Source organism: Chaetomium globosum, genomic scaffold (genome assembly GCF_000143365.1).
Source record: "Chaetomium globosum CBS 148.51 scaffold_3 genomic scaffold, whole genome shotgun sequence".
Taxonomy (NCBI): domain Eukaryota; kingdom Fungi; phylum Ascomycota; class Sordariomycetes; order Sordariales; family Chaetomiaceae; genus Chaetomium; species Chaetomium globosum.
Genome location: NT_165978.1, coordinates 1,701,028 through 1,724,688, shown reverse-complemented (window position 1 = coordinate 1,724,688; position 23,661 = coordinate 1,701,028). Strand labels below are relative to the sequence as shown.

The 23,661-nt window shown below is 56.4% G+C and overlaps 8 protein-coding genes across 8 annotated transcripts in view; 2 read left to right on the top strand and 6 right to left on the bottom strand.

Annotated features, from left to right (window-relative positions):
* Positions 1-1,107, bottom strand: part of CHGG_05851 (uncharacterized protein) — a gene marked incomplete at both ends in the record, with an annotated part of 1,872 nt that extends 765 nt beyond the window's left edge. The window contains 2 exons of the mRNA XM_001221945.1: positions 140-410; positions 473-1,107. Coding sequence (XP_001221946.1) covers positions 140-410; positions 473-1,107 — 906 coding nt within the window. The remainder of the gene's footprint in view (positions 1-139; positions 411-472) is intronic.
* Positions 1,108-2,802: 1,695 nt separating this feature from the next.
* CHGG_05850 (uncharacterized protein) lies at positions 2,803-4,137 on the bottom strand (the record flags this gene model as incomplete). Its single annotated transcript, XM_001221944.1, has 6 exons — positions 2,803-2,984; positions 3,038-3,253; positions 3,537-3,615; positions 3,696-3,729; positions 3,790-3,968; positions 4,132-4,137. 6 exons carry the CDS (start codon positions 4,135-4,137, stop codon positions 2,803-2,805), a joined length of 696 nt encoding a protein of 231 aa, XP_001221945.1.
* Positions 4,138-4,453: 316 nt separating this feature from the next.
* CHGG_05849 (uncharacterized protein) lies at positions 4,454-5,366 on the top strand (the record flags this gene model as incomplete). Its single annotated transcript, XM_001221943.1, has 2 exons — positions 4,454-4,496; positions 4,681-5,366. 2 exons carry the CDS (start codon positions 4,454-4,456, stop codon positions 5,364-5,366), a joined length of 729 nt encoding a protein of 242 aa, XP_001221944.1.
* Positions 5,367-5,651: 285 nt separating this feature from the next.
* Positions 5,652-9,453, bottom strand: CHGG_05848 (uncharacterized protein; the record flags this gene model as incomplete). Its single annotated transcript, XM_001221942.1, has 4 exons — positions 5,652-8,381; positions 8,489-8,976; positions 9,152-9,298; positions 9,366-9,453. The coding sequence occupies 4 exons, from the start codon at positions 9,451-9,453 to the stop codon at positions 5,652-5,654; spliced, it is 3,453 nt and encodes a 1,150-aa protein (XP_001221943.1).
* Positions 9,454-10,519: 1,066 nt separating this feature from the next.
* CHGG_05847 (uncharacterized protein) lies at positions 10,520-11,623 on the top strand (the record flags this gene model as incomplete). Its single annotated transcript, XM_001221941.1, has 3 exons — positions 10,520-10,722; positions 10,784-11,516; positions 11,570-11,623. 3 exons carry the CDS (start codon positions 10,520-10,522, stop codon positions 11,621-11,623), a joined length of 990 nt encoding a protein of 329 aa, XP_001221942.1.
* Positions 11,624-12,353: 730 nt separating this feature from the next.
* Positions 12,354-15,410, bottom strand: CHGG_05846 (uncharacterized protein; the record flags this gene model as incomplete). Its single annotated transcript, XM_001221940.1, has 3 exons — positions 12,354-13,815; positions 14,086-14,567; positions 14,619-15,410. 3 exons carry the CDS (start codon positions 15,408-15,410, stop codon positions 12,354-12,356), a joined length of 2,736 nt encoding a protein of 911 aa, XP_001221941.1.
* Positions 15,411-17,587: 2,177 nt separating this feature from the next.
* Positions 17,588-18,895, bottom strand: CHGG_05845 (uncharacterized protein; the record flags this gene model as incomplete). Its single annotated transcript, XM_001221939.1, has 3 exons — positions 17,588-18,049; positions 18,103-18,768; positions 18,824-18,895. 3 exons carry the CDS (start codon positions 18,893-18,895, stop codon positions 17,588-17,590), a joined length of 1,200 nt encoding a protein of 399 aa, XP_001221940.1.
* Positions 18,896-21,663: 2,768 nt separating this feature from the next.
* On the bottom strand, positions 21,664-23,361 carry CHGG_05844 (uncharacterized protein; the record flags this gene model as incomplete). Its single annotated transcript, XM_001221938.1, has 2 exons — positions 21,664-22,095; positions 22,177-23,361. The coding sequence occupies 2 exons, from the start codon at positions 23,359-23,361 to the stop codon at positions 21,664-21,666; spliced, it is 1,617 nt and encodes a 538-aa protein (XP_001221939.1).
* Positions 23,362-23,661: the final 300 nt, after the last annotated feature.

Genomic DNA, 23,661 nt, shown 5'->3' with positions numbered 1-23,661 from the left:
CGGCAGGAATGACATAATGGAGGATCGTAAGCATACTAGGGAGCGTCAGCGCCGTACATCTCGTTCAGGCGCTCCTCCTCATTCTCGTCATCTTCATCCGATTCGTCACCGGGCGTCAGGCCGAGCGTGTTAGTCTGACGCTTCTTCTTCTTGCCGGCCGATGCAGCGTCAGGCTTCGGATGCGGGGTGGGAGGTGTCTGAGCCGCCGGTCCTTGTTATGGTTGTGGTTGCGGCCGCGGTTCTTGTCACCTCCGAACTGAGGGCGAGACTTGTTGTGGTGGAAACCGCCGCGGCCGTGATGGCGCGAACCACCAGAATGGCCATCAAACGGCGGGGTGGGCGCATAGGGTGCCGGTTTGCGGGTAGCTCGGAAGGGGCAGGATACGACGCCGGAGGGGCAGGAGGGCCGCCTAAGGGTAAGGGAGTGCTCACCGGAGGCGGGGTGCTGTCTGGAGCTGGCCACCATCAAAACCCATGCGAATCGGAGGGCCCATCATCTGCCCCCTTTGGTCCCCCTCGATCATTGTAGCCGCCACGGCCGCCACGTCCACCGCCGCCGCCATATGTACCGTGGGCCGGAGGTTGCTGTGGATGAGCTCCCCACTGCTGAGCCGGGGGACCATTGTGCGGGCCCGGGGCCGGATAAGCCTGGCCATAGGGAGGTTGAGGGGCCGGTTGGTACGGGGGCTGGCCGCTGTAGGCTGGTTGTTGCTGGTATATTTGAGGGGCATAATTCGGGTGGTAATTCTGTGGAGGCAAAGGAGCGTGCGGCGCGTTTTGCGGAGGATGTTGCTGCCCGTGCTCGGGATGCCATGCCTGTTGCTGAGGCTGGGGGTAGCCGGGTTGGGCAGGGGGGCCGGCGTAAGGTGCAGGGCTCTGAGTTCCGTAGGCGGGCTGCTGGCCATAGCCATAGCCTGGGTGCGGTTGATGCGGTTGGTGCGGCTGGTGTGCTGGGTGTGGTTGATGATAACCGCCGCGATCAGGGCCGCCGCGACCTCTACCGCTGTGACCACCTCGAGGAGGGCCGTACGAGGAATAACCGCCGGGGCCATCGTTCGGGGGTGCGGGCGGAGGAGCCGGGGGAGGGGGTCCGTAATTGTAGGACATGGTTCAATAATCGAGATTGTCCAGCAGCGAGGAATTCAAAACTTGGAGGTGAGAACAAGAACAGGGCGAACTTCCCAAGGACGACTCGGGTACCACCACAAGGCCCAGCAGCCGATGGACGCGTCTTCACTTGAATCCGAAAACCTTCAACGGTGGTGAGGGAGGAGTAGAAAAGGGGATTGTTTCAAAGGTGAACAGTGCGGGTCGCCGGAGTTGACATGCGATTCTGTCGGGATGTGGTGGTTCGAGGTTGAAACTGGGAAGGAAAATGGAGATGGCTTGATGTGGATTTGAATCAGGAAGGACGGTTGGCGACTCAAAACCGTCTGGAAGTTTATTCGCACGGTGGTACTGCCAAGGCGGTGTGGTCAAAAGTGGGTCCTGTCGGCAGAATTCCAGGCCAGGATGAGGCAAGGGTCCTGGAACTCTCAAGATAACCTTGACTGTGGGGGTCAAACGGGTGACGATTTATTTCTATGGCGGTTTATTTCATGAGCCTATCTACAACAAAAGATAAACGAGGGTCGACCAAACTGCAGAATCTGGGCGTGTGCTGTAAATCAAGGCTCCAAAGTGAAGCCTGTGCTAAAACTCTCCGTGATACCAATCACTTCCATTCATTCGCTTTCTTGGTCGATTCGTCCCACTTCCATCATAGAGGAAGCCACTTCCTTGCATGGTATAACGGGAATTCAGAAAGCCAACTGGAATGTTTATTTTAGTCAGTATATCTTTCTGTTCAATCAGTTTGGCATCGGTTTGTTTTGCTCTCGAGCTAACATGATGAATATTGGGACTAGACCAAAATCGCCGACCTGGTGCAGATTGCGCCTGATGATTTCAGGAAGCAAAGTCATATCGCAATCGAAGACAATATCAACTCCAAATATGCCAACAAGGTAAGTCTCGAGCGTTATCCTTTCGACATATGTTTCTCCTAGCTAACTAATTCCTCGTAGGTAGTGCAAAAGATCGGACTCTGCATCTGCCTCTGGGACATTCTATGGACATCAGAAGGTCTCATCGGACATGGCGACGGGTTAGTCAACGTTAACGGTACGGAACCCCCTCAATCTGACGGGATATTTCCTATACTGATGTTGCGTAGTCGAGTTCCGCGTCGTGGTGTTCAGGCCCTACAAGGGAGAGGTCATTGCCGCACGGATTATGGACCAGTCACCAGAGGGGATAAACCGTTGGTCTATCCTATATCCTATTTCGTTCTTTTGTTATTGCTAGTATTAACCACCTCTGCAGTCGGCACAGACTTCTTCGACGACATCTTCATTCCCTGGACGGAGCTGCCCGAAGGCTCAGAATTGTACGAATCCATTCCAACCCTTAGTCACCCGGTCCTCACTAACACTGCCCCCAGCGAACCATCCGATAATCTCTGGATCTGGAAGGAAGATGATCAAGCCATGTACTTTGATGACAACGAAATGGTCCGCTTCCGGGTCATCTCGGAAGAGTGGCATGACCAGGCCCCCTCGAAGCCGGTCGAGGCAGTGGAAGTGCCCGAAGGGGCCGAGGCAGTTGTTGCGCCGCCGATCCACACAAAACCGCCATACACGATCACGGGATCCATGAGTGGCCCGGGGCTCGGCTGCTGCCTGTGGTGGGAGTAATGACTGGTAGGCTGACGGAACGCAACATATGTCGCATCTTACAGGGCGATCTATGTGCTTTGATATATTACACCTTGATACCCGCGAGAAGACGCTGCTCGACACCGTCCAAAACGGAATGGTGCTCGATGACGGCGAGATTCTCCGCCTCGGCGAGAAACTGCTTGTTGGGGTCGACGCCAGGGCCGAACATCTGGCCTGCTCCCTGGGGGCCCATCTGGTTCATCTGCTGCGCCATCTGGTTGGCAGCTAAGGGGGGCGGATTAGCAGGGCGCCCGGATAGACAGAGTAGGATAGCATACCATTTTCGCTACCGAGCAGGAAATTAAACACAGACTGCAACCCAAAAATGCAAAGGAAGTACCAGCTAATGCTTGACATCCACCTCGGGTCCATGTCCCTAGTTGCCACACCAGCTTGGAGCATGCTCTTGAACTTGATGGTGAGCGGGAAGGGCAATTTCACTGGTCTTGTCAGCCACTCCATCCAATCCCAAGCAAAGGCATCCGGGCTACCCACTGATCACATAGCCGCTGAAAAAAGCATTGATCCAGCTCATGATCAACGTATTGGGGATGATCATGGCCATCTGGTTCTTCATCATGCCCATCATGCCCTCCATGGCGCTGGGGTCGCTCATGGGGTTCGGGGGCGGCTGTCCCCGGCCGTCGGGGTTCTTGAGATATGCGCCCGATTCGTAGGCCGTGATCAGGGCGTCGCGTCGGGTGGTGAACGAGGGCTTCGAGAGGACGTGGTAATTACCGCGCACATTGATACCGTGGAGCAATGACCGCTGCTCACGCGTCGTCTTCTGATCTTGCTTCTTCGGGGCCGAGGCCATCAGGACGGTCGCATAGTGGCGGAGGACACCGGTCAGAATCTAGCGCCGGGTGTGTAAGTTACTGCGCATTGTATGCGGAAGATGCGTCAGGTGTACGAAGGGCTGGGGGGCGTGTGTACCATGACAATGGTGATGGGAAAGAGAATCCAGTAGCTATTGTCGGTCCAGTATCAGCAATTGAGCACCCCATATCACCAAGAAAGCAGGACTGACAATAACTGGGGATCCCTATGGATCGTCTGCACCGGGACCTGTGCCATCTCGTCGTTGCCAACTGCTTTGCGCTGGTTGAACTGCTTCTCCTCAAGTAACCTGGCGCTTGGTGTTTCGTCTGCTCCAGAAGCATGCGAGTTGTCGTCGCTTGGATCCGCTGGAACCTCGAGCCAAGCACTCTGGCCAAAAAAAGCCGAACTCAACAGGGGTGCAAGAAAGCAAGAAAAGAGGAAATAATAAGGCAAACCAACGCAGAAGAAACAGGCAAAGAAAGTCGACGAGAACGTATCGAATAGGAAAGACCGAGTCAAGTAAAAAGTAGACTTTGGGCCTCCGGATGACTTTCATTTTGTTTCTGTAGTCGAAGGTTTCGGCGGCACCTAGGTACACTTCGAGTTCGGCCTTTTTTGGCCAGAGGGTGCCAAGCACAGGGGCTGATGGGTCGGGACCCCTGTCGGCCAGCGCAACCCGAACAAGACGTGCAGATCAGGCCAATCGGAGGGAAAGCTGGAGCTCGTCCAACTGCGCAGGTGGCCTTTCCGCAACTGAAGCTCTCTCTAAGAGCCCATGCCCACCGGCACCTTCGACTTCACACAACTCGACCGCCCACAATAAGTCGACAGGTAGCCATAATCACTTCTAGATTTCGCATCCACCAGCAACAATGGCAACTTCCCAAGAGAGAATCACCGTCTACAATGTAGCAGGTAAGCCTCCCTCCCATCTCTGACATCCCACATCCCATTCATTCACCTACCTCCTCTACATCCACCCAACTCCTCCCTCCCCCTAGCTCCCCTTCCCTTTCCACCCCAAACAAACATACCCGATACCCCCCTTATCAACACCCACCAAACCCCCCCAACTAACCAACCCTCCCCCCAAAACCAGACCTCAAAAACACCACCGACGACGCCCTCCCCAACTACCTCAACAGCCTAGGCTTCGAGCAATCCCACCACCTGACGGACGTGCGCCTAGCCCTGGGCTTCTCGGCCTTCGCGCTCGCAGCGGCCTGTTTCGGGTGGGACTACCACTTCGGGTTCGAGGCGACCAAGCACCTGACGGGCGTCGCCGTCGCGATCTACACGCTGCTCAACGGGGCGCTGACGCTGTGGATCGCGCGCGCGGAGCGCGGCACCGTCTACGTGGGCCGCAGCCGGGCCACGGGCGAAACGCTGCGGATTGCGACGCGCGTGGAGAAGAATGTGCCCGAGTATAGGGTGCGTGTGGAGGTGACGAGGAAGGATGGGGGGAGGGAGGAGTTGGAGTTTGCGCGCGCGTTTAGTGAGTGGTTTGATGCGGCGGGGCATTTTGTGGCCGCGCCGTTTCAGGTCGTGTTGGCGGGGAGTGTGCCACTGATTGGGAGGGCGGATCCGAAGAGGGCGGCGATGGCGGCCGCGGCGGGGAAGGGGGCGGCGGGTGGTGGTGGTGATGCTGCGGCCGCGGCGTATACGCCTGAGATGTTGGATGCGCTGGCCAAGGCGAATGTGAGTGTGGTTGGGTCTGCTGCGGAGGAGGCGACTGGGTCGGAGGCGGCGGCGGGGAAGAAGGGGGGGAAGAGGAGAAAGGCGTGAGGTGGGATGGGCAGAGGAGGGAGTTGGGGTGGGAGTTGTGAAGGATGGCGCTGGTTGCGGATATATGGGTTGGTTAATAAAAATGGACTTGATCGGAATCGAAATACAGGTTGCATTTACCACGGCCAGACATTCGGGACCACTCGGTTTAAGTGGACAGACCCTAGAGTCCAACGCTAGATGTTATGGTTCCTAGCGCCAGCAGATACGATTCTAGGTCTCGCTCTATCTCTGTAGGCCCAACCCTGCAAGTTCTCTCCCACTCTACTAAATACCCCGACCCATCTACAACCCAACCTTAGCCCAGCTCCCCCTCGCGGCCCTCGCAACCTCCCGCACCCTCCTCACCGAATCCCCACACGCCACCGCCAAAATCCGCTGCGTCGGCGGCGCATAAGCCCTAACATGGCGCTCCTCAAACCGGCCCGGAATCCCCCCCAGCACCTGCAGCGCGAGGCGACGACACAGCGTGCGCACGGCACCCCGCTTCTGCTGCTGCTGCGAAGCGCACTCCTGGTAGACGCCCGTGGCGCCGCCGATGACAGCCTTCAAGTGACCCGTCAGCGCGTCGGGCTCGCTCGCCAGTACCTCGACCAACACCTCGAGCGCGGCCACCGTCTGCGACCAGGCCGTCTCGTCCGCGAGCCCCGCGCGCTGGGTGAGCGCCGTGACGAGCAGCCGGATCAGCGGCGCCAGGTCGTCTTGGTAGACGGTGAAGGGGCAGTTGGCGACGATGGAAAGCACGGCCACGCGGTAGCGGGTTGCCGTGAGGGGGTCGCTGTCTGGTGAGCCGGGTTGGGCGGGCTGGAGGAGGGGTTTGGCGAGGTGGGCGTAGGTCCACTGTTTGTGGAAGCGCCGGATGATGGCGTGGTTTTCGGTGGTGAGGAGAGGGTTCTGCTTGACGATGAGGCCGAGGGAGGCGGCGAGGATCTCGCCGTTGGGGGTGGGGGTGGAGGCTGCCTGGTGGAGGGCCGGGATGAGGGTGAGGACGTGAGGGTCCTGGCGGGCCGCGGCACCGGCGATGACGCTTAGGGCGGTTGTGCTGTGGGCGCGGAACGCGGCGGGGTCGGCCGGGGATGGATTGGCGGTTTCCTTCTTCAACCAGTCGCCCCAGAAGTCGAGCACCCGCTTCAGGACCTCCAACTCCTGTACGGGGGTGGAGGGTCCGGGCTTGAACTTGTTGGCAAGTATCGCGCCGATGGCTGCCCGGATGTCGCTTTCGCGAGATGTGTTGAAGCTGGGCGTGCCACTTGTGAACCGTTCTGCGAATCCGCCCGGGTTATACTGCAAGTGTCCATTAGTTCGGCTCCCCAGTTGTGAATGGATACGACCTACTAATCCTGCCATCGCCCCTGGCCGCAGTCCCTGGAGAATACCCAGCGTTAATAGCCCCCCTAGAAGGTCTGATCGTGTCTCGAGGAGCAGCTCTGTTGTGTCGCGGAAAAAGTTGAAAGCCTGGTAGGCCAGGTTGCAAGACACTTGCAGCTTCTCGTCCAGACTGCTCACCACGAGCGCGGCCATCTGGGAGAGCTGGACAAGTGCCGTCTCGTCCCATGGCCCACGCGCTCCAGCAGATGCGGAACGGTATAGAAACCTCACAACGAAGAGGCCGAGCTTCAGAAATTGGCGATACACTTCAGAGCTATCTTCCTTTAATGGGGTCAGTGCCTCATTCGGCGCACCGATGTCGCGGTGTTTTTGCAACAACCAGTCTTCGGGCAGCCCCTTGAACTCATTCACCCAATTTTTGTTATCGGGTGAGTCTGAAGTGAGAGCGTTCTTTCCGTATTTTGCGTCACAGGCGTCCCGGAACCAGATGACCGAGGCATGGAGCGAGGAAATTACAAGGGAATTCGCAGACGCGCCGTCATCTGCGCGAGTAAATTCGGGGTTGGGCGAAAGTGGGAAAATTTCCAAGAGGCTCGCTGTCAGTGTGACGAAATGTTGAAGCGAAGAGAACTGCGTTTGGGTATCGGTTGTGATGCTTGACGGGACTTCGGAACACCCAATGAAGGTGAAACGAGACAAGAGATCCTTCAGGGCATCAAGCGAATATTGCGAAGGTTTAGCCCAGTCGCGCGACTTGATCTCTGCCTTGATCCTGCTCGCAAGCTCTCGGTACCCCTCTTCGTAGTTCATCATGACCGTGCGTAGACCCAAAACCGCTTCGTCTTCCACGGCGGTGTCCTCGGCTCCGTTGTCATTCGAACTTAGAGTCAACCCTTTCGTAATGGTGGAGGTCAGGAGTGAGCAGATCTCGGAGCAGACCGATCCGGAGCACAAGAGACCAGGGGTCCCGTCGGGTTGTAGGACCTGCTGGCTGACGAGCAAGGCAAGGCCCTGTATAACCTGCTTGAGAACATCCTTCTCCTCGGAAACAGGCTCCTTGATTTTGTCGGTCCATACCGGGAGGTAAACATCGTGGAATAACGTGTCCAGGTGAGTACGGGACTCGGCCTTCAAACTCTCCTCATCTTCCGAATGTGCTTGCTGCCTGTCCCTAAACAGTTCCATCCGAGTCTTGAGAAGAGAGTTTAAGAGCAAGAGAAGGTCCCGTGTGTGGGAGGGTGACTTGGGCTGGCGGAGATTTTGCCGGATAGTGTCAATGAAGCCGGCGTTGTAGAGCACGTATGCCCTGATATTAGCGCTTATGACTGTCATCAAGAGCAACCCGGCCTGTTTCGTATAGGTAGGATTTGCGAGGTCGTCGCGGCAGTCCCTTGAAACGAGATCGACGTAGCTCTTGAGGAGCGACACATCGAGCTTGTAGGTTTTCGTACCGTCGAGCTTTCGAGCGATGGTCCGGAGCACGTCTAGAGTTGCATCTATGGTCTCCTTCACCTCGCCGTTCCGGACCTCGTACTTGAGCGAGTTCCAGATCTTTTCGACATGTGGAACGACGGTTGCTTGTGGGTTTTCGTACTGCTCAATGCACGCTTGGATAGTCTTCAATATGTCCAACTGGTCGAAGTTAGCGCCAAAGCCGAACGCACCGCTAGGCAGGAGTTCGGTCAACTAACCTTGACAGCCACCGTAACAGCATCTCCCTGATCTAGCTTCTGAATGAGGAACGGAAAAGCGTGGTCCGCGACGCGCTGGTGGGCCGAGAAACATCTTCTTACAACCTCCTTGAGATCTTCTGCGGTAATGCCTATTGGAGTAGCTGAGCTTCGTAGGGAAATGGGGAAGTAAGCAGAGAAGACCTTGAAGAGTTCCTCGGTTACTTCAGCTGAAGGGTCATAATCCTTGACGAGTAGAGCGAGGATCTTAAACCAGACCATGAGATTCCGTGGGTCTCTCTCGCTCTGGCACACTTGGAGAAGGTCGACAGCGAAGCCGCAGGAGGACCCGTATTTGTGCTTTAACTCGCTGCTGACGGCCGGGTCTTGGACCAAGCCGAGGAAGAGCTCATAGATTTCTAGCCTGGTGACGGCAATCTGTAACCGGAAGTCTTCCTTTATTTTGCAGACATCCTCCAGGATCTTGACGCCCATGTTGGGCTTGAAGTTCTTCATCGAGTACAACTGCCGCAAGGCCTTGGCGGACGCTGTGATACCCGCTTTGTGGTCGTAGGAGAACATGGCGCCGAAGAAGCCAATGAGGCGGAGCACTGCAGCGATGTGAGTGAGGTTTTGTTTAACGAGAGAAAAGGTTTCAAACCTTGGTCAGACCTTAACACGCTCTTATCGAGTACCTCTAATGTTCCTGCAAGGAAGCCGAGAGCTGGGTCCCGAGAATAAGTGTTAGTTTCTTGCTGGCCCCTGAACAAAAAAGACTGAATTTACCCTTGGCCCTAGCAATGATATCGCCGCTGCCCCCTTCGTCCTCATCCTCCATCTTATCATCATCGGCATTTGCTGGGGTCATCCATTGCTGCACGGAAGCGGCCCAGTTTCCTACCGCTGTACTGCTTGCACGAGAGTTCTCGATTTCTGGAGCGGCAAATCAGTAAGAGGTACACAAATATATTGGAGGGTGTATGAAAGCTCCCTCACTCACCCTTTGCTGCTTTCTTTGTGATTTCCAGTTGTGCAGGCTCATCATCCGAGAGCACATACTCCAATGCCCACTGCTTGAACTGGGCCATGGTCAAGACTCAAATGCGCCCGAGGACAATTTGAACATCAATAATATTGATGAAAGACTCCCAAAGTATCTAGTTTTCCAAGAGTTTCTCGTGAAAAATGACGCCACTCTGCACAGTCAGTTCAAGAGCGAGCGAGCGAGCAGTTGCCTAATGGTGCAAGTGGTGGCTTGTGTTTCCAGCCACAAACCAAGTTTGATGTTGCTCTCCCTTTAAGTAAAGATTTGTAAGAGGATGCACCGCAAATACCTAATCGATACTGGGTTTGAGCTGTTTGGGATATCGCTCAAGGTACTGTAGCTTGTCCAGCTTAGGTAGCATAGTTCACCTAGCCCTTCGGTCTCTGGGTGGCTTGCGCTTGCTGCCGCCGTTATCGCCCTGGTGCCCCACGCTGCCCCGCGGCAGTAAATCTGAGAAGATCTGAAAGGGCGAGGCGGTGAATCTTGGTCCCGATGCTTCCTGGCACGATAGTTGACGCTAAACTACAACTGGTAAGAGGGGCAATGATGTGGGCCTCTATCCCGTCCTGAAATTTTTGCTGGAGACCAAGGTGTGACAGGGGTCGGCAGTTAGAGGGTGTGAGCAAGGACCGATCGGAGACGAAGTCGAAACTCTTTGGTGAGGTGCTTCACAATTTCAATTTCACTGATCTGTTTAGCAAACCAAAATATCTCCTTGGTACCATCTTTTGTATATCAGTGAGCTAATTGTTAGGTCCTCCCTGCTGTCTTGTCAGTGGATATCGCGGGGTAAGCTGTTTCTCGCTGCTTCCCTCCCCGGGTCTACAAGCACTGTTTGCGTTGTTGAGTCACCCACACTTTGACCTTCAATTTCCATGTTGACTTACAAGATTCAATTGCTTTCATCTCACCAATCTTGTACAACCACGTGCCTCAACTTCAATTCTGTCCGCTCCAAAACAAGATGGCGAACTTACAGGGAATATTACCCCGCCAAGAGCTCCTGCTAATGCCATTATCATCATTACCAGGCATCCGGTGCCCAAGTTGATTCACCAAACCACAACCCAAATATCCAAAAACACTCAGCAACACAAAAGCCGTGTATCATGGCTTCACAAGAAGTTCCCAAGACATGCAGGGTCATCCTCGCCGACACAATAGCCAAAAAGCTACTGGCTGAGGTCAAGGAAACTCTGGCTAGCTTCCAGGGCACTGCTGCCAGCAAGCCCACCTTGGCAGCTTTCCTAGCCAACGACGACCCCTCCGCCCAGCAGTACGCCGACTGGTCAAAGAAGACATGCGAGGAAAAGTGAGCAAAGTTCTCCATATCCAATGTCAACAACAACCTACTTGAGTCTAACATGGTCTAGCGGTTTTAACTTCGACCTCCGCAAGGTCGATAAGGAAGCCCTTGAAGAGGCGGTGGTAGCCGCCAACAATGACGATGCTGTCGACGGTATGCTGGTATACTACCCCATCTGGCGCAGCAACCAGCAGCAAGACCGCTATATTCAGGAGACGGTCGCCCTGTCCAAGGACGTCGAGGGCTTGTGCCACACCCACCTCTTCAACATGTACCACAACACGCGCTTCCTCGACCCGCCCACCAACCAGAAGAAGTCGATCCTACCGTGCACCCCGTTGGCCATCGTGAAGACCCTCGAGCACCTGCAGATCTACAACCCAATCCTAGCCTACGGCAACCGCCTCTTCGGCAAGACCGTCACCGTCATCAACCGCAGCGAGGTCAACGGCCGCCCCCTGGCCGCCCTGCTGGCCAACGACGGCGCCACCGTCTACAGCGTCGACATCACCGGCGTGCAGGTCTTCACTCGCGGCAGCGGCATCCGCGCGCCGCGCCACCAGGTCCACGACAAGGAGGGATGGACCCTCGAGAACGTGCTGCCCCTGAGCGACGTCGTTATTTCCGGCGTGCCGAGCGAGGCCTTCAAGGTGCCCACCGAGCTGATCCGCGACGGCGCCGTGTGCATCAACTTCTCGAGCTACCGCAACTTTGACGGTCCGGCCGTCAAGGAGAAGGCGAGCATCTACGTGCCAAGCACCGGCAAGGTGACCATTGCCGTTCTGCTGCGGAATCTTATGGTATGTCCAAGGAACTATGTTGGATCTTCTTGGTGTGCTAATCAATTTAATAGCGCCTGGTCGCCAACCGGCACGAAGCTGGGGCCCCGTCTGACGTCCCCGAGTAAACCCGGGGCGAGAACTTTAGGGATAGTTGATTGCTTGGTCTGCGTTGCATCTTGATTCCATGCTCTTTACATGCATGGCAAGCTAGAGGACTAAAATAGGGCAGAAGGGGCCAATAAATAGACACCCAAAACTACAGAGAAACAAGGACGAACAATTGTGTGTGAAGATATTCTATTTTGCCGTTGCGTAGAATACGGATACACAGATACCTGGTCCCAAGCGCCACTACCTAAGCAAAGTTGTCTTGAAATAATATATATAGCGAAGAAGAACCCAGGGTATCGAGCCAATTCTCCTGAACCGAGAAGAAGCAAAGCAAAGAAGCGCTGCAACGGGTCCGCCACGCCAAACGAAGCATGTCCCGATTCCAGGTTAACCGCTCGCGCAAGAAATCCCCCCAAAAAGCATCTCCTGCTCCCGCACCAGCCCCTGAGCGGAACTCCTCCTCATATCCAACCCAGGCAGCATAAAAAAATTGTCCCTAAGCCCAACACTCCGTTCCCTCTAATCCTCCACCCTCCCAAAAAATCAACTACTAATCATTACCAATTACCTCCTCATATCATCATCGTCACAACAACACCCCTCGCAATGCCCTACCAGAACCCCCTCCCGCCTTCAGCTCCAAACCCAACCCACCACAGATAACGCCACAGCCAGGATAACAAAAGCCAAACAAAAAAAAAGGTAAGAGCAAAAAAAAACAAGGGGAAAAATATCAACCCAACTTCAAACCTGACTAATATCCCCCCCTTCCCCCAACCCCAACCCCTCCAACGCCCTCCTCGCCGCATCCAGCCGCCGCCGATACATGCGACTCTCCGCGCTAGCCCGCCCATTCTCAGTCAGCCCCAGCACGCAACGCCCAAGGTTCGCCACGATGCGCTCGACCAGGTACTTGTCCTCGCGCAGCAGCGCCTCGAGCGGGTGCGGCGCGCCATCGCCACCACTGCCGTTGGCGATGCTGTCGATGGTGTCGTTTGCGGCGGCGGCTTGGCCCTCCATCGTCACGTGGCGGTCTGACGTGGGTGATTGCGGGGGTTGCGCGTGCTGACCCATCTCGAGCATCAGCCGGCTGGCGAGGGTGTTTAGGTCGGCTTCGCCGCCGCCGGAGACGTCGGGGGAGAGGGAGCGGTTGGGCGGTGTGAGCACGCCGGCGCTGCTCGCCTTGCGCACGACCGGTGGTGGGCCATTTTTGGATGATGGTCGGGACGGGGGTTTGTTGACGAGCGGGAAGCTGCGGTTCGTGCCGACCGAGTCGAATGAGGAGGTGGAGGGGCGGTGGAGGGAGGGGTGCATGGCCGTGGTCGACATGGGCCGGTGGATGACGGACGCGCGGCGTTCGGTCCTGGGTTGGGCTGGGGAGCCTGCGGAGGAGGACTCCTCGGCGATGGGCGAGATGGAGCCGTCGCTGTCGCGGGTTGTGGGGCCTGAGGTCGGGGGGTGGAGGGTGCCCGGGTTGAAGGAGAGGCGTTTGGCTGTGGCGCTGCTGCCGGAGCGGTACCGGTGGCTTTGGGAGGAGGCGGCGCGGGAGAGGGATTCGAACGGGTTGTGGGCTTCGTCTGGGCTGACGGGGGATTTGAGGGACCGGGCTTCTTGGGCCGTGGCAAACGTGTCGATGGTGGAAATCGAGTTGCTGCTGTTCCGTCTGCCGATGATCGGCTGGTGCTCGTCGCTGCTTGTCGCGGTTGGCCCCCTGGTCGTCTCTACAGAGTCGTCCGAGGTGAAACTATCTCTGCTGGCCCGCCTTGCCATACTCATCGTGCCCATGGCGCTATGTAAGAAAAAGTGCTCGTAATCGAATGCGTCCTCGCGGTCTTCGTGCGAGATTTGGTGCTGCACCGTATCGTGGTAGAGGGACTCCCCACTCTCGCTCATGGCGTCGGCGTCGGCGGCATCGTGGAAGGCCTCGTCCGTATCGCCATTTTCCGTATGCATGTCGGAAACATCGTCTTCAATATCGCCTTCAACATCGTCGAGCCCGGCAATCGGTGTAAGAGAACGTGGTTCGAGGTCGATCGGGTTCTCAATGTGGATCCCCTCTTCTGCGTCGGCATAATCCGTCTCTTCTCCATCAAGGTGCCCATTATCCAGTTGTTGAGCCACCTCCTTATAATCACCATTCACGCTTAACCCTTCGTCGTTCCATGGGGTTTGGTCGGGGAAGTCGTTGGCGACGATCCCCGATGCCCTATTTGAAGGTTCCGCATACCAATGGTCGATTTGCGAATGCGTGAAAGGACTGGGCGTCCGGAGGCTCTGCAGACTTTGCCTCTTCATGTTATCAACCCTCGCTTGCTCCCGCAAGTTTGAAATTTTGCCCTTCAGGTCTCTCATCTGGTCCTTGATGTCGCGCATTTGGACGGCAGAAGATGACCTCTGGGGGTTCCTTGCCCCGCTGTCACTGTGGAAAGACCCAAACGTGGGGCTTCCAAACGTAGGGCTCAGGAACGCCTCCAACCTTGCATTATGGCTTGCGCTGTCGGCTTCTCCAAGCCGCGCGACCTCGTCCTCGGTGAGCGGCTTGAGCCCCACTTCCCTCACAGAGTTGGCTTTGTGAATAGTACGATGGGATTCGCCATCCACGCCCCCACGGATATGATCGGCGCTTTTTGATGCCGTCAGCGGCTGCCGGTAGCCCCCGGCGGCTCCAAGAGCGCTTTGCGATCGAGGTACGTTCACCCGATACGGCAACCCATTCCGCATAAGGAGTTCGCTCGACATGCGATTGTGCCCGGTAGTGTGGTCGGGTGTCGATGGGTCAGGTTCCATGCCGTTCGTCGCGTCTTGTTCCACCCTGTTTTCCACCTCCTGCTCCATCCTCTGTTCAATGTGGTACGTTGCCGTCGCCGCTCGCTGGAAAGGCGGGGAAGGTGTCGAACCATCGGAGCCATACGGGGAGTGTAACGAGCTCCGTGCGCGAGTCAGGTTGCCTTCCATGGTCTAATCGCCGTCAGTAAACTAAAGAGACTCGGATTGACCATCCAAACCTACCGTCAGCCGTCTCTTCGCGTTGGCCAGGATCTCCTCCGCCCGGCGGCTCAGCGAGGTCGTCGAGTAAGTAGACAAGCGATCAAGATTCTCCGCCTTCGAAACTCCCAGTCTTGCCGGCTCAACGGCCGCCGTGCCCTCCACATACGACGAGGCCATGCTCTCTTCGTCATCCCCTTGAAATACGCTGTCCCCCACACTAACGGAATCGTCGAAGTCGGCGAAAGCGGCGGCGTGATCTCCGTTTGTGATTGTGCTGGTGCTATCCATGCTCGAGTGGCGTTCATGCTTGGCCTTCAAGTTCTGCTTTGACTTCTTCTTGATCGTACCCGCCGCGTGGATGGTTGGGGAGGACTGGAGTGCTGGCTCGCCTCCGCTTCCGCCTACGTGCTTGGGAGACGCGGTCCGCCGTAAGCCAAGCTTCGCCCGCGCTGGCGAGGGTTTTCCCACCGTGCTCTCGACTTCGGTGACCTCCCCAATATCTGACAGCATAGTTCCGTTCCCGTATATGATGGGTGTTGTGGGTGTGACGGGGCCCGAGGGGCCGTACGGGTGCGGGCCTGCCAGACCCGTTGCGACGAACATATGGTGCATATCGGGCGGGGAGGTGGTGCTGTGTGTGTTCTTCCACATCATGAGCGAGGCACGCTCGGCGCTCCCAAGATCCGGGTCGGGGGAGTCGCTGCGGTCGTAGTCTGGCAAGATCATATCGGGGTTCGTGAGGGTCGGTGAAGCAGGGAGCGGCGGGCCTGGCTGCTGGTGCCCATTATGGTAGTGGGCATTGGCGGTCTCCATGGCTGTCATAACGAGTGTGCTTGCGAGTAGGCTTCGTGTGTTTGGTCTATTGGCGGGAGCGGGGGAGCAGGAAGCGGAGAGACGCCGGGCCCGATCGCCCAAGGTGGCGCCTATTCCTGCGAGAGAGCGAGTAAGCGGGTGCTTCTGGTGGCTGGCAAAATAGAAATGCTCGTTCCCGGCGACGAGGTGTAATGCGCCTGCGGTGCAACGAAAGACCCGAATGGGAGGAAGCGAGGGCGCGCCGTCTGGGCTGCAATTAACCGTGGGGTCGGAACCCAAGTCGAATTCCCAAGTCCAAGCGGGTAAAAATCACAATACAAAATCGAGTTTTGTCTGTGTGGTTGCGTTACGTTGCGTCTCGAGGCAACCTGGTGCATGGAACCTGGTGAGTGACAAAGTTCGGTCGTCGGTTGGTTGATCGCAACTACCTAGGTTGGGTCGAGTGTTGCACTGAGCGAGAGACAGCAAAAGAAAAACAAATGAACGAGTGGACGAATTACGATGGGTGAGATTGCTAGCAGAGAAAATTAGACTCGGCACATGCATGCAGTATGAATTACAGATTACAGTCGGCACGGCAGGATCGCGTCAAACGCGATGCAGAAAATATTGGAAATTGCCGGGCCTTGCACCAAACGGGCACCCAAGAGAACTGGGGTTGGCGCACCCAACGGTGGAAGGTGGGGTTCTGGACGGGAAAACGACCCACGACTTTGTGCAAGTGATTTCCCTCAACGCAGATCGATCGGGCCCCTGATGTGGCTCAGAACCGCCGGGCTCGCCGTTTTTCGGAGCCATTACTTTCGCATGTACCCAAGGTATGGACGAATAGTGTATAGTAGGTTACAGATGCATACATGGTAGTGACTTTCCCCCCAGATTGTCGAGTTTCCCCAAATGGCTCGAGCTTGCATGAGACAATCGGGACAAACGGATTGCTTAACTCGTGTAATGTTTCCACCAGCAAACAAGCCATTGTTTTTGGTCTGATGTTTGAGACGAACGTTGCTAAGTGGGTTCGGGCAGCCCGGTTCGGCGGGGACCCCGGTCTCTTGTGCCCTTGTCCAGCGGTAACGAGGTGAGCAAGTGTGGGTCGGTCAATTTGGCGCTGGTGAGGAAGCAGTCGAGGAGGAAGTATATGTGTAAATGTGCAGTGTTAAAAGATGAGGAGCTTTCCTTGATCTTTTTCAAGGAGACAGGCTTCTTCTGGGAAATTTATAATGTCCAAAAAGGGTTTGCCCTGCCGGGATCAGCGCCTGCCTGGTATTTTTACTCTCACAATGCAAAGGCGCCGAATCGCTCCTGGCGATGATCCAATGCGACCGTGACGTGCTGGGATCCGAATAACACCGCTCCGATTTCTCGGTTCCCGGTCGGGATTCTATCAGCTTCTGAGGTACATGATAAGCCAATCGGGCTTCTCCCAAACCACGTCTCCACGTGTCCTTGGACCACCGGAAAGTGTCAAGAGTCAAACCACACCGCCGGCAACAAAAAACAAGAGGGGTTGATCGCAAGTTTGGTCTTCGATTATGTTGGTGAAGGCACGCTGCTATCTCACGATCCCATGGCCCAGTCCACCCCTTCCCACCCTACCAACGCAGGATCCCAAGATCTGGGCTCCCAACACCAACACCAACACTAACTACTTGGTACCCCGAGGCCTCCGTCGCTTTCCTGCCAAGCCAAAAAGATCTGATTCGACGTCTAATAATTCAGGAAAAGAAAAGATGTTGAAGTTCTTTTGTTTTCCCCAAAACGCCGTGTCTTGTGCCCTTGTATGCCGTTCCCCATGGGGTATCGCAATGTCATAAACTTGGCGCCTTCTTGGCTCATGCAATGTCTTTGTTGAAAGACGCCGACCTCCTGTGAACCGTCCCCGCTGTGACCTGACGAAAAATTTTGGTCTTCGCTGAAAAAAGAACTCCGAGGCGTACATCGCCCGACACCACGCCGCAAGCGTTTTACCCTGCAACCCAGAAAGACCCAAACCGAACATGAAAATGACAAGGGATATAAGTCTATCCGCCCACCCAGGTTTGTTGAGAACCGTACGCCAGTAATGCTTATCCATTCATATGCCATGATTAAAAAGATGAAGAAAGGGAAATCGTCCGGGGACGAGCGGGATCGTATCAGCAGAGAGAAGTTGAATCTTCTGCGACATGGTCTCCCACTTAGAACTTGAGGGCCTTGGGCTTCTCCCAGCTGAAGTTCTGGTTGGTGCCGAAGTGGCCGTTCTTGGCCGTCTGGAGGTAGATGGGCTTGGCCAGATCCAGCTCCTTGACGATGACACCGGGGCGCAGGTCGAAGTTGTCGCGGATGATCTTGACGAGTTCGTCCGAGGTCTTCTCCGAGGTGCCGTAGGTGTCGACGTAGATGGAGAGGGGCTCAGCAACGCCGATGGCGTACGAGAGCTGGACGAGGGCGCGGCGAGCGAGGCCGGCGGCGACGAGGGACTTGGCGATCCAGCGGCCGACGTAGGCAGCCGAGCGGTCGACCTTGGAGAAGTCCTTGCCGGAGAAGGCACCACCACCGTGAGCGCCCCAGCCACCGTAGGTGTCGACGATGATCTTGCGGCCGGTCAGACCGGCATCACCCTGAGGGCCACCGATGATGAAGAGGCCGGAGGGTTGGATCTTCTCGCTGTTAGTACACGCGCCATTCCAGCCCAAGCTCAATCGATACTTACGTGGTAGATGGTGCGGTCATCCAGGTACTTAGCCGGGATGGTGGTCTTGATGATCTTCTCGAGGATCTCCTTGCGCAGCTTCTCGGTGGTAATGTCCTCGGAGTGCTGGGCAGAAACGACGACGGTGTCCACACGGAGGGGCACGACAGCACCGTTGTCGTGCTTGTACTCGATGGTGACTTGGGTCTTGGTGTCGGGGCGCAGCCAAGGCAGGGTGCCGTCGCGGCGCGCAGCCGACATGGCAGCGTTGAGCTTGTGGGCGAAGAGGAGAGTCAGGGGGAAGAGCTCAGGGGTCTCGTCGGTGGCATAGCCGAACATGATGCCCTGGTCACCGGCACCGAGGTTCTCGAGGCGGTCCTCGAGATGCAGACCCTGCGCAATGTCTGGGGACTGCTCCTCGATGGCGACGAGCAGGTTGAGCGTCTTGTAATCGAAGCCCTTGGAGGAGTCATCGTAGCCGATGCCCTTGACGGCATCGCGGACGACCCTCTGGTAGTCGAGCTTGGCCTTGGTGGTGATCTCGCCGAAGACCATGATCATGCCGGTCTTGGTGGCCGTCTCGCAGGCAACCTTGGAGAGAGGGTCCTCCGCCAAGCACGCATCGAGGATGGCATCTGAGACCTGATCGGCGATCTTGTCGGGGTGGCCCTCACCGACAGACTCGGACTGTCAAGGGCGGTCAGCGCCAGTCCTGTGCAAATCTAGCAACAATATGACTCACAGTGAAGAGGAAGGTTCCCTCGTTGTAGTGCTTCCCGGACCCATTGGTCCCGTTGGTGCCGTTGGTAACCATTGTGATTTATGAGATTGGGGAGGGCTCTATGGGAAGAGGGTTAGCGATGGTCGGTAAAAAAATATGCCGGTGGCGTAGCTGGAGTTGGAAAAAGAGCGACGGATCCGCGAGGTCCCCTCAAAGAAAGAGAACAGAGCAAGATCCCGGTGGGATACCAGGGACACCTCATCCGAACACCTCATTCGAATTCAGGCATTGTCTTTTGAAACCATCCTCCAAGACCAACAACTCCTCGGCGAATCGCGGGATATTGATGGCATCGGATGGAAGGCAAAAGAGCGGGGAAAAGAAGGGTGCCCGATCCGGGGTTCCGGCCTCCGAAGTAAGAAAGCATCTGGGGGACATGATTCACGAACCTTTTGCAAAAAAAGACAGAAACAAAAAACCAAGCAGGCCAAATAAAGCGGAACGGGGGGGAGACGGTGTGTGTGTTTGAGCTTGGAAGAAGATGGGGAAGCAGAGGACTCCTGGGGGGGAAGAGGTGTATTTGAGGAATTTTGGCAAGGCCCCTAGACGCAAGTGGCCGAGCTTCGGCCATTTTTCACCGCAAAGGCGCAAAGGCGGCACAGCGGGGTACTTGGAACACCAAAGAACCCCGCCAGAGGTACAAAATAATACGGCGGTACATTTAGGTCCTTCTCTGGGCTTGCGGCGGTGAAACAACAAAACAGCGGCTTGCTGCGAGATCTTGCTTGTGGAACCGAAAGCAGTGTCGGTTGCAATGGTTCTCCAGATGGCTGTGTCCGTAAGGAGTTAATCCCGAGCGAGATCGGGCCGGTGTTTCTGAGGCTGCTTTGGCCTGCCACTATTGGGTCTCAATCGGGGATCCTTTTCTATTTTCTGTAGCAGAAACCTTTTCTCAGTTGCCGTGCTGGAATTGAGCCCCTGGTCCCAAGTACTTCGGGGTTTGTCCCTTTTCGTCAGATTGCGCCATTGCTGCCCCTCACCGCAACCAGCCATCGAGGTCCCCACTGAGGGGGCAGAATCGTGGAAACACGGAAAGCGCACAACACGGCACTCACCACAACTGCTGCTAACAAACGGGAATGAGTTAGGGTGGGCCAAAACTGACGGCTTCTGCACCTCTTGGGGCCAACCTGGAGCCGCAACCAATTCACGTTGCAGGAGAAGTAAATTGAGCAACCTTGGCACTGGAGGATCTCGGGGGTTACTGCGTCAATGCAGCAGAGAGATGAGGTTTGGCCCCGCCTTCCGTGGGCCAGCGTGGTTGCGCGGTTATCTGCATACAAAGTATCCGTAACTTCCGCGTGTTTAACTCTGCTTTGGGCCATGCGTCGCTCATCCTGTGATACTCAAAAGGAACAACTGCCAACAATTGTCAATTGGGTGTCAACCCAGGGCTGATTGCAGAATTGGTCCTCTTGACGCTCGTTCGGCTAGGGGACCCGAAGCTCGCCTCGCGGGACCGCTGTAGAAGAAACTCCGGTCCGAAGAGTTTCGTGAAGCGCCAGAATAACGCCTGATAGCGAAGGATTGAACTAGTCTGGGCTTAACTACACCTCTCATGGGGCTGACAGGGCGCTACTACACTAGCACGACATTAATGAATTTTCTCTCCTTCTTTTCTTACCCGAAGGGAGTCACCAAGCCTGACCATCCCATATGCCGATCACAAGAGCCAAATCGCCTGCGTAGCTTCGGCTTTTTGACCACCCCTGCACCCAACGCTAAAGCAACCCGTTGTACTTCGTACAGATGAGCGACACCAAGCGGTAATGTTTCAAGTGATGCCAAAGGTATCTACAACGAGTCGTGTTGTCATCGATATTCAAGCCGCGGTTTTATTTATCCCATCTAGCGAACATGGCTGGGTCTCAGGTATCGATTACCTTCCAGGCTCGACGTCCAGTTTTAACATCACATATAGGTAATTCACCAAGAACAAAGTCAGAAGTCCAGATACCAGCGGTTCGTAGAACGCCAGGAAACAATCATTTAATTTCCCTCCACCGAGACTACCTAGTCGAACCAGACCTTTCTCCCCTTCCCGACAATTTCCCCGTTTCTTCATTCCCATCCTGCATTTTCCTCCTCTTATTTGCCAGGGGGTATCAACAAAGGTTCGTCATCATGACCAACCTACCGACCATAACCTTCCCATCCTAGACCGAGACCAAGACTATCTATCTACCTAGGTAAACTAATGAACTAGCTAAAAGCTGTGATTAACGGGGTTTTGTTTCCAAAAGGAGTGGAGAGAAGCGAAACGAAACAGGTTGATGAAGGAGTGCAAGAACTGGAATGACAAGTGATGAAGAAAAAAGAGCAAGCTGAAACAAGAAATCGCAACATGAGGAAAAGGGTGAAGGAAAACGGGGATGGGGAGGAAAAAAAGATATACGAGAAATAAACACGAATCAAACTGTTTGTGAAAATGGAATTAAACTCCCCCGACTGCAACACCGAAGCAGAAGGAGGAATGAGGAATGAAGCACGGGGAAAGAAACGAGACAGCGAGAAAAGAGAGAAAAAAAAGTTCATCCTGTCACACCCATCCGGTAATACCGGCCCAGTCTATCTTGATATGATATGAAAAAGTGACATCCCCGAGTCGAAGCCCCGAATCATCATCCTCGTCTGAAAAAGGGAGAAGATGGTTGGTATCCGGTCATAACGGCATTATAGTTTTTTTTGTGCCTTTATCCGCCCCCCGTTCAATTTGATGTTGATCTTTGATCTTGATAAAAAAGCCAAGTAGAGATAAAGTGAAGAGACCAGTCTTGTGTGATACGAAGCGAAAGTTTGGATCAAATCATATTCGGGAACCCGTCCACGCCGGGGATGGGCCCGACGGGGCTCATGATGGACGAGCGCGGCGGAGGCATTGTGGCCACTTGGGTGTGCAGTTGCGGCGGCATGGCGCGGTTCCGGGGCATGGGCGGAGGCTGGAGTTGAATGTGCGGTTGCTGCTGCAGTTGCTGCGACGGTAGAGGAGGCGGTGGCTGTTGGTTTTGGTTCTGCTGTCCTTGGGACGGCGGTCGCTGCTGGGCTGGCTGCTGCTGAGGCGGAGGTTGCAGAGACATCGGGGATGGCGCCTGAGCCTTGCCCGGTGTTGGCGTCCCCGCAGCGGAGACGGCGGGCGCCATCTGCGGTGTGGCCGGCTCGACCTGCGGCTTGGCCATGGTCGACGCAGCCAGCGCGCGCGTGTTGCTGCTCTCCCTCCTGCGCTTGGGCGCGTCCTTGATTTTGGGGTGTGTGTGACACTTAAAGACAGTCAGTGAGTGAGAGTTTCGATAGGCCGTAGTGAGGAGCCATCTTACCTTGTAGGCGTGCCTGAACCACGTCGTTCCCTTCTTCTTGCTGCTGACCAGCGCAATCCACTCGTTGCAACTTCCGCAGAGGCCCTCCCACACATCAGGATTGCCATCCATGCGCCTCGTCTCTTGCGGCTCCTGGAAGGGGTTGCCGGTGGCGGCGCTGATGCCGTGGGTGAAGCTCTTGTCGTACCAGAAAGCCGAGTTCTTAAGCACCAGCCACCGGCCTGGCTTGCAAATACCACACCAGCCTTCCCGCTTGTTTCCGTGTCCTCGCACCCACCGAGGCGTGTACAGGTCACCTTCAAACCGGAGCTCCTGCTCATGGGGGATGAGGTCCTGGTCGGTCGGGTTCATGTCCTCAGGCGGTGGGGGAATCTGTTCTTCGTGCAGCGAGGCATACAAATCAGGCGGGTCCGAGAGATCAGCGTAGTGGCTGTGGAGCGAATGCGGGTCGGCGTTGCTCTGAAGCATCCGGAAGAGGCCGTGAGAAAGAAGAGGAGGAGGATTCTCGAATTGATGGTGGTGCGTTTCGGGATGGAAGGTATGGGACGGTAGCTGGGTTGGTAGGAGCATGCTGTTGCGTTGAAAGGCCGGCGCGTTGCTGTAAAGATACGGATGCTGCTGTGCAGCCTGGAGGTTCCCGAAGCTCAAGGGGAGCTGGCCTTGCGCAACCGTGGGTGAGGAGTGGCGCGACGACAAACGGGCGTGCATATTAAACGCATCGTGCGGGTGGTGGTACACAAAGGGGGATGGCCGCCGGTTGGACGCGGTACCATAAGACCCAGTAGACCATCTCTTGTTCCTCGCGCTCTCGACGGAATAGGGCGCAGCGCGCACTCCCGGCCGCGGCGACGGCGAGGCCCTTCCTCTGCTCTGAGTCCGCACCTTCCGCCGGCTTTGCGGTGTCTTCTCGTGCGAAGCGCGGGGGCTGCTGGGTCGCGGATCTGGCGTCCGGTTGGTGGGGCGGGTATCGGAGTGGCGGGGCGCTCCGGGCGCGTCGGAATCGTCGTGGAGCCTTTCCGCGCCCCGTCGTCGCCGGTGAGGCGGCCGGCTTCTGCGCGGGTTCTTCCTCGAGGCCTCGGGTCGTTGTCCTCGGGGGCCCCGGGTCTCGGTCGGGTCGGATCGCCTCGTCGGTCGTGTCGCCTGCCCTTCTGTCGGATCAACCCGGGATCCCCGGTTACCGTCCATGGTTTCTGCGCCCCGCTCTGGGGGGGGGTTGCCCCTCGTGGCCCCTGCCCGTCGGGTCTCCTGCTGTCCTGGTGGTGGCGGGGTAAGTCTTGTGACCGAGATGGCCTGGGGACATGCGTCGCTTGGGGTGTTGCTCTGCTTGCTGTCGGTCCCCGCCGGCAGCCCCCGACCCTTCCCCGCGCGAACGAAGCCCTCGTGGTTGTAGCGGGCCGCGGCCTCTGCTCTGGAAGCCGGTGCGCCCCTCGGTTGCGGGCTCCCTGTGTCCGTTCTGGGCGGTGCGTGGTTTCCCGTTCTGGCGGG